General features: G+C 45.2%; 1 protein-coding gene across 1 annotated transcript in view; it reads right to left on the reverse strand.

Moving 5' to 3' along the window:
• The window catches only part of IFT172 (intraflagellar transport 172), a 39074-nt gene that overhangs the window by 20004 nt on the left and 5858 nt on the right, over nucleotides 1-13212 (reverse strand). Inside the window, exons 6-20 of the mRNA XM_026047237.1 lie at nucleotides 12327-12414; nucleotides 11061-11275; nucleotides 10857-10980; nucleotides 9886-9981; nucleotides 8802-8963; nucleotides 7479-7532; nucleotides 6812-6915; nucleotides 6089-6174; nucleotides 5503-5615; nucleotides 3528-3695; nucleotides 3079-3215; nucleotides 2149-2256; nucleotides 1543-1627; nucleotides 1125-1217; nucleotides 488-565 (exon numbers count right to left, since the gene is read on the reverse strand). Of these exons, the coding sequence (XP_025903022.1) occupies nucleotides 488-565; nucleotides 1125-1217; nucleotides 1543-1627; nucleotides 2149-2256; nucleotides 3079-3215; nucleotides 3528-3695; nucleotides 5503-5615; nucleotides 6089-6174; nucleotides 6812-6915; nucleotides 7479-7532; nucleotides 8802-8963; nucleotides 9886-9981; nucleotides 10857-10980; nucleotides 11061-11275; nucleotides 12327-12414 (1711 nt within the window). The remainder of the gene's footprint in view (nucleotides 1-487; nucleotides 566-1124; nucleotides 1218-1542; nucleotides 1628-2148; nucleotides 2257-3078; nucleotides 3216-3527; nucleotides 3696-5502; nucleotides 5616-6088; nucleotides 6175-6811; nucleotides 6916-7478; nucleotides 7533-8801; nucleotides 8964-9885; nucleotides 9982-10856; nucleotides 10981-11060; nucleotides 11276-12326; nucleotides 12415-13212) is intronic.

Raw genomic sequence — 13212 nt, forward strand, 5'->3', positions numbered from 1 at the left:
ACTGCATTCTAGGAAATAAAAGCTCTAGGCTGGACTGAAGATCCATTTATTCCCTAAAGCCTCCTGCCATTCTAACAGCTGCCTTGTTGACCACAGCATTTGCTGTGTTTTAGGGGCATTGGGGGCATTTAGGGGCACATCCATCATACTTTCTTTTAAATCAGTTAAATTACTTGCATCCACGTCTCCATAACTGCCCCTTGTTCTCCCATTCCTATCACCTGCTCTGGACTCTGATTCCTCTTTCTGACAGCATGGCACCCTCACCCCTCCAGCAGCCAAGGCTCCTTCGTGCAAAAATCCCACCACCTGGAACTGAATTAGACGAGGGCCTTCGGGCCAGGCTCAGAATCCTTTTGGGAGCCCTCCAAGCATAAGTGAGGTGCTAATAGGGCAGATGAAGAACACTCAGACTATAACAGAACTCTCAGCTGAAACACTTATCAAGCAAGTCCAGCTCAAGGTCCAGCATAAGAGTATTCTGTACCTTGGCCTCAGCGACCACAAGACATTCATCCCACATGTGCAGCTCCTGGTACATGTCCATGGCCTCCTCTGTGGCGTTCTGTGTCAGGAAGCAAAGTGTTACCCGGGGCAAGTTTCTGTTCAGCAGACTTATTACCACGAGGCTCCTACAGCGGGCAGGGTTAGATGTGCAGAAAACACTCAAACAGTGAACCATCCCCTTTCACATGGATATACATCCTTCTCTTACCCGCTTCCCCATACCTCAACACATCCTACATTAGGAACAAGCAATCTCTCCTTCTACTCCAGGGCACAAAATCATCTCCTTGGAATAAGCAACCTATTCCCTCACTGTTCTATTCCACAGCAGGGCACAAATCTTACTCTCTACAAATAAATGAGACATAAGTTTCATCTCCATATGAGGAAGACCTTCCCTACTGTGAGGGTAACAAAGCACTGGAACAGGCTGTCCAGAAAGGTTGTGGATTACCCTTTTTTGGCAATATTCAAAACCTGTCTGGATGCAGTCCTGTGGCATGTGCTCTAGGTGTCCCCGCTCGAGCAGGGGGGTTGGACTAGGTGATCTCTGGAGGTCCTTTCCAACCTTAACCATTCTGTGATTCTGTGATTTCTGCTCCTGATCTCTTACTTACTTGTTCCAGGAATATCATCTCTGCCAGCTTGTAGTTCTTCTCTAGCATGGCCAAGCGGGCACGCACGAGGTAATGGTCTGTCCCATCCCCACCCTGCAAACAACGACAGGTAGTTTGACTGGTTTATATGGGTGAAAGAATGGGCTCTGGATTTGCTACAAGGGAAGTTATTGCTCCTGGAGCACATGTCATCACAGAAACTGAAGATAGATGAGAAGTGGCAAGACAGGAGTAACACCATAAAACAGACRGCCAGAAGAGGGATGTGGTGGGCCCAGATGAACTATGTCAGCAGTTCTTACAAGACAAGGCCCTGGTCTGTAGCAATAAGCTGGAGGATATAGACATAGAAGACAATATGTTTGCAAATGTTTGCAGGGAAGTGGCTGCCCTGTACAGCAGACAAAGTTTGACTCACATGTTCTCGAGCTGCCTGGTCTGCAATGGCGTTGGTTTCATGCAGAAATCGAGCTTTTGCCATGTTGCCCAAAGCTGCAAAGCACCTGGGAACAGCAAGGCAGTTAGTTGCTAGATAGACCTCATTGCCTACCTTTAGTCACAGAAAGGAAAATCAGAGCCTGAGCAGCAGTCCCAGCAGTGTGAGATGGAGAGGTGCAGTGCCACCACTTCACAAGAAGATTTTGCCAAGAGCCATGTTCTTATCCACCCTCTAGCCCTGCTCCATGGGAGAAGCCATAGACATGACCAATGTCCATGCTTCAGGCCTTTAGTCTTCAGAGCTCTTTTGACCATGCCTGTATCTGTTTGCTCCCTGCAGTCTTACTATTCACCACTTTGTACTGTCAGTAGAAAATTGAAACTGAAGTCTATCTGTGTCTAGTTCTATTGCTAGAGTCCAGGATGAAAGGACAAAGTCATTGCCTGGAAGAGAGCGTGCTCCATTCCTGAATGCAGTGAATCCTCCAGGCCACACAAAAAGTCACAGTTAGATCTGGTTTCTGTGAAGGCTCTAGAAAAGACACAGTTCAGCCTAGTAGAAAGAAGTTTTGACTCCTTCCTGTACCTCTCTGCAATGTGCAGCTGTCTAGCTTCCAAAGCCAGCCTGCTTAGTGTCTTCCACATGGCTTCAGTCTCCGTGGACATTTCCAGTGTCTCCAAAAATGCAGTAGCCCTTAAGATAGACAAAATTGCAGACTTTCAGTAACAGAAAAGAAGAGCTCTCTGAAGAAACAAAAATCTGAGAAAGGAACCTCCAGAGAAGAACTGAAAACAAATGATGGGATGACCAGCTCTGATTGTATAGCATGGGGCCTGCCGCATCAGGGAGAAATTCAGTTATGAGCATTCTATAAGCTTCCTATCTGGCCCAAGTTAGTTAGGAGTTAAGTGCTCACTAGGAGACTGTAGCAGTGTGGTGTAAGTCTAACRTGCTCAGTCTGAAGCAAGTCCCTGGTGCAGAAAAGTAACTCAAGACAGATTATTGCTAYGAGGACATGAAATTTTCTTCCCTGGTCAGTTTTAAAGCCAGGTAACAATGCCAACCCTGTTCAGGTGCCTGCCACGAGTGCTTCAGACAGCCAGCTTTTACTCTGTACTAGCAGGCCAGCTCCAGTTTCCACTCAGCTGTCATCATCCCTGGAGGGGCAGCAGCATGAGAGCATCAGAGAGCATCATTCCACATCTCGCTGCTACTGAAGACATACTTACCAACTGCACTGAGTGAAAATTGCCTGCAGGGAATTCCTATAAGTCTCAGCAGGACCAGACTGGCCAGACTCTTGTCTGAAACCCTGGAGCTCTGGGGATGACATTGCAGCGCATTTACTCTTGAAGGAATCTGCTGCACATTTCAGCCAGATTTAACATCAATGCCATGCTCAGAGCCTAAACTGCAGTTCTGCATGGAAACCCCTCCTGGTGTGACTGCTGGCCTCAGGCATCTGCTACATGAAGCAGGCTAGCTGCTTTCACGAGTGCTGTATCGAGCACTTACCTGTGGTAATCCCCATCATCAATGGCAGTGCCAAACTCTATAAGGCCTTCATCCAGAGTATAGGATACGGTGTTCACACCTTCAGTTACTATCACTTCAGTCTTCCCATCGTTCCTCTCCAAGTCTACAACATCCCCCTGCAAAGAGGACCAGCTGTCAGTTCTGCTAAGACAAAGTTCTGCTGAAGGAGCCTATGCCTTGCTGACATGATCCTTACCTCTGCAGAGGGAAGTAAAAAGTCTTGGAGTTGCTCCTTGCTACAGAACCTGTCTCCAAGTTCTGCCATAGATTTCTGCTATGGATTTGACAGATGGCCTCACATCCTGTCTAGGAGAAATTAATTTCCCTCCCTTCTCCTTTCCACAGTACCACTCTACCTAATCCCAAACCTGCATTCAAGAAGTAACAGAAAACACTGGCTGGAGAAACAGAAGTCTCCAGACTTTTACCTTCAGAGGGAACATGGTGACTCGCTCTGGGGCATCAATGTTGTACCAAATGCAGAGGCTATTTCTGTTCTGAGCCACCACCACATCACTGCCTGGAACCCACTGCACATAGGAGCAATAGTTCAAAATAGTAGTCTTGGTGCTTCTTTCAATGTCATAGAGCTGCAACTAGATAGGAAAATAGGAGAAAAAGACTCAGCTGGGCTCGAGACTGGGCTGCTTGCTCAAAGGAACACGACAGGAGTGTCTGAGCAAGAAACCTGTGAGCAGATATTACCTACCAGGAATCAAACTTCTTCAAGATGTAACATCTCAAGACTTAAGACTATTTTTTTTTACTCCAGCAGTATTCTAATCAGCATGCTCAGATCCTGAACCAAGCTTTCCTGAACCAAGCTTGATAACCTGGAAGATGTAATCTGACAGGTCATAACAAAGATGCATTATGTCTTGTGGCTTAAAAGTGCTAGGCTGTGTCTGCCCTCTGCCCCTTCTCATAATTGTCCTCACCTAGCAAAGAGGAGGAAAAAGAACATGAAAGAGAACTGTACTGAGGGAGGAGAGGACAAGCAAGTCCCTGTGCTGGTCTGTACTGAACCGGTTGGAAAATGATGTACAGACATAGCTTAGAAAGTCTTGTACTCTCTGATCTGGACTGGTGGCAATGTCTGGTGAAAGGGTGAGTGATGGATCTCTCCTGCAGATAGGTCTGAAAAGGAGCCTGAAGAGGGAAGAGAGATTCAGGCGATGTCACTGAAATTCTTCCTGAGCGAGTAAATTAAAGGAACCAAATGTAAACTGAGGAAGAATGCAGAAATAAATATTTAATTTTTATTAAATATTAATAAATATGCTGTTGGGAAAGTTCTCTCTTTTCATATGATAGGACAAATATAGCTTCGTGGTAATGTACAGATCACTCACAAACAGAATCTTGTTTCATCTGTTAGCAGCTGCAATCGCAGTTAGCACCTTCCTGAAGACAACTAGTGCAGCAAAGCTGAAACCACAGCCCTTGGAACTGGTATTGATCCAGTTGAGAAAGAAGAAGAAACTATTTCTTGCATGATGTTCTTTTGGATGTGTGAAAATTGTGTCCTACAGACCTGCACACCTGCAATAATTCTCCTTTTGAGAGTCAAGAGGATTGTGTTTAGAGATGCATGCTAATGAGGATGCAGGCACTCGGTTTCCTATAAACCCAGGCCAGGCTGTTCTTCCTACTTTTCTGTAACCACAGAGTTCATGAATAAGCCCCTGTTCTGTGCTGGCCTAGAACTGGAATTACAGCTTTTGTGCAAGAAACTCTACCTTTAACGCACTTTGTTAGAGAAGTGGGTGATAAGGAGTTTATGAGGCAGCATGTGTGTGAGTACACACAGCAAACAGTTATCTAAGGAGACATCTGTGATTTCCTGGTAACAGGCCGTCTTTGTATCCCTGAAATCTGTGGGTCTCTGACTCTTAAGGGTTGGGCTACCAAAAATGACATATGAGCAACTCAGCAAAGAAGCTCTTGCTGGAAACACGAGGGGTGAAGTTACAGTTTCTTGAGATTAGGACAGCCAAGTGGAAACATTCTACTGCAAAGTGTTTGGTCTCAACTAGATTCTGTCTTGACCAAGCTAAGTATGTTGTCCCTTACAAACATAGTGTCAGATGTACACTGTCCTGGCATTCTGGAAGAGCTCCACATGACAGAGGTGCGTATTTATGCGAAGTGTGAACAGCTGTAGCTATAGCTTAAAACTAAACATATAGTGCTGCCAGCTCATGCAATTGGAACAGGATCTGTCTTCCTCAAAGGAGTGATCAACGACTTACAGGTACTTCAGGATGACCCCCCTCTCCATGACATTACTGATTCCAGCATGGTATCAGGAATTGTGTATTCCTCATCTCCTTCTCTGCATTTGTGCATATCTACCCTCTACTCATGCATGCCAGCTCGTCCTCCTACATGTGTTTTACTCACTCTCATCTTCTTATCCCTGAAGAGTAGCTTATGGCCTGTTTCATTCAACTCCAGCCATTCAATCTTGCTGTCATGGCTGATGGTACCAGCATTGTAGCCACCAACAAGGTCAACTTGGAAACAAAAGAAAAGAAACTGTGTGAATACAGATGCTGTCCCATGCAGAGCCAACGTCTGGGACCTAATTGGGACAGGATCCTGTGGGAAACACACTGTGACATGAAAGGTAGAGTGCAATGACATTCTATTTTGCCACTTTAACAGCATGAATAACTGCCTCCTGCCTTCTGTGAGAATGCACAGAGCACAGGCAATGCAGGCAGCAATATCATCATGCCAAACTGCACAGGCTGAAGACACAGATACAAACACCTCACAGTTGAACCCACACCAGTCAATCTGTCATCAGTAGGGCAGCCTGGGCTGTAGTGATTTGCTGCCTGGCAGAATGAATGAAAAGGGGCCCTTGGGGATCTGCTGCTTGGCAGCGTGACTGCAAAGAGGGCCTTTAGGGATCTGCTGTTTGGCAGAGTGAACACAAAAGAGCCAGGCTGGGAAAGCACAGGAGGGGGATGTTTATATTCACCTGTTGCTATAGTCTTGATGTCTATCAGATACGCCAGCCTCTTGTTCGCCTCCACGCCTCTCTGCCGCCTTTCGTTGATACGAACACTATTATTTGAAAGGAATGAGGACTGTTAGCTTTACTACTCCCTAAATCCACAGGCCTGACTCCTGTCCTCTCCCCACAGAATTACCTGCAGCTTCCCTAAGCACATGGGGGTTTCTGTAGTTCTGGGAACCAGTACTTATGGCAGCCTCAGCCAAGAACAAAGCCTTCTGCTTCACAACTCTGACAGCTGCCTGAATGACCTGTGAAGTTTCCTCATCAGTGCAGCCCATGGTCCTCCCCTCCCTTCTCTTGAATTAGAAAATACCATTTCAGAGTTGAATGATATCTAGAGTCCCTGTTAATGCTGTACTAGGACCAGCAGGATGCACGGATGCCTGGATATGTGCACAGGAGGTCCCGCTTCAGTCAGTCGCCAAGTTGGGCTTCAAATAAGCACGTATCAGAGGAGAAAGGGCTCTGACCTTCTAAAACTTTACATCCTTTAAATATAACTGAGCAATTAAACCCCACTATCAGTCACTGCCAAAAGCAACTTGTTCAGAGAGCATTTGGTGCTTTGCTCTCAGGTCCCAGAGTCTGGGGGCTGTGTTCTAGAGGATGGACATTTCCAACTGATGTCCAAGGTCATTCCTAAAAAATGCTTGTACTGTTTCCACAGGCAGCCTTGACACTCACCTGACAAGATGAGGGTTCATGAACTCTGTGCGAACAGACCCCAGGATGTCATTGCTTCCATATTCCACCAGTGTCAGCTCCCCAGCATTAAAGATCATGCAGATCTGGAAGAGAGAGGGGATGGCATTCTTAACAAAGAGGAAGGAAAGCAGACACACCTACCAGCACAGTGTACAGAAAAGCATTCTGCTGCACATAAGTCTAAATTCACATCCTCTGGGATGAGCACGGAATTGTCCGTGCCTTCCTGTGGGGACTGCTAGCTTCTTTAGGGCTGGGGATTTTAGTGCTTATTGGTGCTGCAGAAGGAGCCAAGCTGTCACCCTGGCAGCTCTGAGCTGATTCTTCAGCTCCTCCAGATTTTTTGCCTTACCAGACAGTGCTCTGGACTTCATCCAGACAGCTAACATATCCGTTTTCTGTACCTCTGATACCCCCACTTTACTTCTCCTGTCTGCTATGGAGGCATGAGTCTTATATTAGGTTTGTTCGATATCTTGCCTTTGGAGAAAACAAGCATGGGGAGGAAGCACATCAGGATTTGCAAGGAGAGGATAAATTCAGGAAACACCCGAGGAACAGCAGTGTCCAAAAGCATGGCTGACACTTTCCCTCCCAGTACATACACTCACCATTAAGGGATAGCATCCTGTCCCATCCAACTTACATTTTCATTGTCAAAGAAGAACTTCTCATTCCCTCCAGATCCTTGCCACGGCACCTACAATGCAATGGCATGGAGGAAGCAAATGCAGAGGACCAGGTTGCAGGCATCATGGTCTACAGTCCAGCTAGTTATGGCTCACTGACTTCCTGCTAGTGCTCTGAGCAAGCAGGAGGAGTCCAATTCTTACCAAATCTCAGTTCTCAGGACTAAAATCTCAACACTACTTGCATAAATCTCATACCTAAAATCTCAGCCACTGCTTAAATAAAGCTCTCGTGAGACAACAAATGATAAATGAACCACTCACAACCCTATTTTTGTAGACAGTACATACAGCTGTGCAAGTGAAAGAAAAAGGTTTCTGTGCAGGATGGTTCAGAGAAACTTGTGATATTTAGTCTGTTTAGCCAAGATGGATTTCTGAGCAGCAGTATCCTCCAGCTTGAACGTGTAGGAGCACAGCTAGCTCCCAGCAGAATCTAGCTCCCAGACAGATCCATTAGCACACAGTCAGCCTCATTAAAAGTATATGCTACCTCTGTGAACAAAGCAAAAGCATCCTGAGACTCAGTTCATACTTTTGCCAGATCTACTGCCAACATTTCATGCAACTTCTGTGTGATTCTGTGACTTCGCATACAGCCTCAGCACTCAGTACACTGTAAGCTTCAGGATATTGTCAGCTCTGTATGGAAAGATCTGTACCAGAAATAGTATTGCAGTTATGGTTAGTTTTTTTTTTTTTAATACAAGAGTAGTCATACATTCACATATGGACTACACAGATCTACAAAATGAAGCTTTGAGACCTGCAGTACAAGAAAGGCATTGATAAAAAGAAGTGAATTCAGCAGAGAGCTACGGAGGTGGTTGGGGCTGGAAAACTTGCACTGTAAGCGGAGGCTGAAAGAACTGGGCTTCTTGAGGTTAGAGAAGTAAAGACTTACAAGAGGTGTAAAGAGACAGAGAGCAGCTTCTTTTGCAGAGCAGAAGGAGGATGAGAAAAATGGTTATAAACTCAAACAGGGGAGAGTTCAGCGTGACATAGGACAAAGGGTTTTCCCCATGATGACAATCAAGTATTGGAACAGGAGCCCGGAGACAGAGTGGGATTTCCATCCTTGGAGGTTTTCAAGACCTAGTTGGACAAATTCCTGCTTTGAACAGGAGGTTGGATATAYAAGACCTCCCAAGGTCAATTTGAACTCAATTTTGTCTATGATTCTTTGAAAAGAAATGTATAATTAACATGTAGAAAGCATATTGTTTGAGTTGCAAAGTTCAGCACTTGAAATTCAGGAAATGCCAGAGGTTTTCCAGTACCTCACTGAGCTTGTTGGAGCTGATGTCACCCAGCAGCAACGTGTCAGAAGTGTGGGCCACCAGATATCTCTCTTTCCCTAAGATCTTCACCTCATCGATCTCATAACCATAGTGGGATTTCAACACAACTCGAGTTCCTGTTGAGAGGTTCTTCACAATGACCTAGAGAAAGCAGGAAAAATACGATGCAGAGAGGAAGAACAGACTCCTTGTCCAATGGAAGATATATGCAACTGAGGATATTTGGGCATTTAGATGCCCTCTCCCAGCATTTAGTCCTCTTTCCTTTTCTTTCTCTTTCTTTTTTTTTTTTTTTTTTTTTTTTTTTTAAGAAATCTTATCACACTTTTTGTACAGGATGACATTGTACTAGAAGCGTGGGACTCCCCACTTCTGCCATTTAGAAGTTCCTAGCCTAATCTAAAGGACTACTCAGACACCCAGGGATGAGTCACTCTCTGGGAGTCCTGATCTCTCTCCACTACACAGAGTGCCTGGACCACTAGCTCACCCTTATTATTCAACAGTGAATCAGGGAAAGTTGGCTGAAATTAAGACACTTAAGCAGCCTGATTTTTGAATGACGGTGCCCAGACATATTTACAAAGTAGTTAATAAGTTCTATTTTCTCTGCTCCCAGTCAATTTCTGCCAAGACTTTACCCTATCTCTGAAATATTCCCTATACCCTTCCCAGTAGATTCATATAGACAAACTGCAGGTATTGATAGGAATCTAAAACATTTCCTCTGGTTTTCTGTTCTGTTCTGATTTTTGGACATATTTTCCAAGGCACTGTCACTGCTCTTGAGAGAGGAGAGAATGAAGTAAATGGATTTGGAGAAATACACCCTTACTCTTAACTCCTTTAAGTATAGTTTTATTGGGTCTGACACTAGCTAGTACAGAACTTACAAGGCTCCCCCAGTTGATTACAAAGAATTTGAACAACTGGATTAAGGACTGGAGACAGAGAAATGATGGATAGGAAAGAAGTTGATGGCAACAAAACCCCCAAACATGTCTAGTTTTAATGAAAATCCTATTTTAATCAAGAGACATCACTTTGTTGGATAGTCTCTTACCTGGCTTGGTCCCACGTATGTCATTTCAAATTTATTTTTGTAAATGCTTCTGCGAAGGCAGCAGTCAAATTGTTCAACTCCTCCGCAGAGAGTGCCCTGGGGAAACAAACACAAGCACCATCAGTGAACTCTGTCCAGGAGAGGTACCGCAGGCTCCACTTGCACAAAAGAGATCACAGGTAAGACAAGAACCAACAGATCCTGCCTCCTGTGGCAAACAAGGATCAAGGACCCCTCATGCACAGGGACCAGCCCCATCTTGACTTCCTTGACAGAAAAGGGAGAAAGATTCAGAGATACTCAGAGACACATTTTACCAAATACTGGCACATATGTGGTAGAGAAAGACGAGGAGTTAAAAAACATCTTCACTCTAATCTTCTCCATTATCCCATTCAGTTTGCCACTCCTCCCTCTTCCAACCTCCCAACTTCTTTTCCCTTCCATCTTTATCTTTATCATATCCCCCAAACCCTCTGGTCCCCTTGTAAATGGTAGTCTCTTTAAATAATTCTTTATCGGGACAAATGCAGAACTTTAAATTATTACTTAATTCAGAAAGGCAATCCAAGGTTCTCTGTCTGCAAGTAGAAGAAAAATAACTCTGAACTGAAAACATGGCTTGCAATCATGTCATATAAAGAATAGTTCAGTTTTTACACTGTTTCTCACAGATTCTTGGAGGAAAGAGTGCTAATGAGACTGCTCTAGATAAGCTACGCTGCACATTTTTATTATGCTTCTGAAAAAAAGGAGGACTGCTGCTTCCAGTATGCCATGATACAATGCTGCATGCTATTTTCCACTCATACTCTTCACATAGCACATCTGAATGAAGCAGTGTCTCCTGACCTACATCTTAGTCCACGCACGTGACCACTCTCACAGCCCTTCCCCATAGCCCTGTTTGTAGGAGCATGCATGAGACCGTCTGGCACAGGACTCAGCGGCTCAAGACTGATGATACGAACCACACAGATCCGTGAGCCATCCCTCTTCCACGCCAAAGCCGTGATGGTGTAGAGGTGAGCTATTTCTTTGGGTTTGGCTTCCTCCCAAGCACTGCGCCGTGGGCTCCAGTTCAACACTCTTAGCCTGTCAGGAGCACAGAAGAACTGTCCATGGTTGAAGGAGGAAGCAGTACAGCGAGAAGATGTTACCTGCAGGCATCATACCTGTCATAACTGCCAATGACGACAGCCTGGCCACCAGGACTCGTGGCTGCTGTGGTGAATTCCTTCTCTGAGGAGTCCCGGCTGTAGTCTAATGTTTGAATCACGTTACCTTCCTTCCCATAGGCCACTATCTTCTTGTCACAGCCTGCAGCCACAATGCTATTGGAAGCCCAGGCAAGCGCATAAGGAGGACAGGGATGCACCACCAATTTACCCTATGTCAGACAAGAAAGAACATTCTGAAAACAGCAGTGGTTCTATCCTGCAACTGGGCTCACAGTGAGATCGGTATGAGGCCCTTTGGTGAAGTCCAGCGCATGGGGGTTTGCTTTCTCAACCTGCTCCTGGCAGACAAACTTACAAACGCATGAACTATCCTCCTCAGTCATCCAGGAGAGAAGATTTCTCCTGCCAGTAAGATGAACAGTATTATTAACTAGACCATGATGCAATCTTAGCACAGCAGAATAATTCTGGGGCCTTCAGCATATCACAGTAGACATACAGATAGAAATACAAAATGCTTCACTTAGAAGGGAAAATCTGAGTGGAAATACACTCCTTTCACCACAGCTTAAAGTGCCTAGACTACTTGCAGAGACTGCTCCTTTTGGAGAGGAACAAGCAGCTCAGGAGAAATGTTGGGTGCCCAGAGCGCACAGTTATCAGAAACACAGAGAACTTAGGATGGGCACTATAATGATTTGCTCTTACCACACATTGGAAGGAATAGAAAGTAACTAAGGCATAATTTCCTTGTCTTTTTCCAAGACAGTATCATTCCAAAGCAGCTTTAAGTGATGGACAAAGTAAGTAGTAGTCTTCCTCACTCTATAGCTCTTGTCTAAGGGACCTTTCACTTTCTGGAGAAAAGGCCAACTCATGGATAATTTCGGAACTATCTTCTAAAATCTGTCAGGATAACTACACATTCCTTAGTGGAAGGCAGTGATTCTCATGCACTCGGAACCTACTCACTCAAGCAACATTCTCCTGAACGTGCTAATATCCTCAGATCCTTCTAGACATCCGAAAAGCTCCCTGTTTCACACACAGAGAGGTCTCTTCCGCTATTATCATCACACTTAGTGTAATCCAAAGCATCTAGTCACTGTTTTGTCTTCATCAATGCTTCATAAGCCCTGTGCTAGTAGGTACAGAGTGCAGCTCCTCTCCATACTCCTTCCACAGCTTGATCACTTTCCAAAGCTTGAGAACAGATTGCACAAAGACAAATTTTTCTCAGTAAAGGAGAATTTTTGATACCTGTGATTCCCCTGAGCCCTCATCGTCAAAGAAGAAGCGCACTATGGTTCCATCTGCATGGCCAGACAGGATGCCCTTCCCTGATACACTGCAAAGAAACAAAGACAGAATGATGCAAAGTGGCAGTAACGCTCACCCCTCAACTTCCCACCTCTGCCCAGAGAAGCCAGGCCCAGAGCCACCACTGATGTTCCTTGGAGCCAAAGGTAGGCTGGGTGATGTAAACAAGACCCAGTACCTGTACCAGCATCTGGAAAAATTGAGCAGACAGAATATGGACACAGAGGAGGAGAGTAGCCAGTTAAGTATCTTCATCAATCACAACAACAACTTGCTGCATTGTGAAAACACAGAAAGCGTAAGGAACTTTAAGTGTAATAATGACTACGCACACATTTATTTTTTTTTCTCCACAGCAGCCAGTATGAAAAAGCCCTTGCAATGCATCTATCCCAGAAACAGGGCTGGATACTGTGATGCCAGGAATCCCTAAAAGCAACAAAAGTTGGAGACAAGCTATCTGGACAAACAATCTAAGTCCATTATCTGTAGCATTAATGTCTTGTGTACTTCCCTGTGCAATTAGGGGGAAGAGAAGAAGGAAGAGCATCAGGAGGAGTGTTGCCAGCAGATCAAGGGAGGTGATTCTGCCCCTCTACTCAGCTCTGGTGAGGCCGCACCTGGAGTACTGTGTKCAGTTCTGGGCACCCCAGTATAGGAGGGACGTGGAGCTTCTAGAGAGGGTCCAGAGAAGGGCAACCAGGATGATTAAGGGAATGGAACATCTCTCGTATGGAGAGAGGCTGAGTGAGCTGGGCCTGTTTTCTCTGGAGAAGAGAAGGCTGAGAGGGGATATGATTAATATGTATAAGTTCAGGAAGGGAGA

The sequence above is a fragment of the Nothoprocta perdicaria genome, unplaced genomic scaffold (assembly GCF_003342845.1).
Source record: "Nothoprocta perdicaria isolate Ctin4 unplaced genomic scaffold, notPer1 scaffold_484, whole genome shotgun sequence".
NCBI classification, from domain to species: Eukaryota; Metazoa; Chordata; class Aves; order Tinamiformes; family Tinamidae; genus Nothoprocta; species Nothoprocta perdicaria.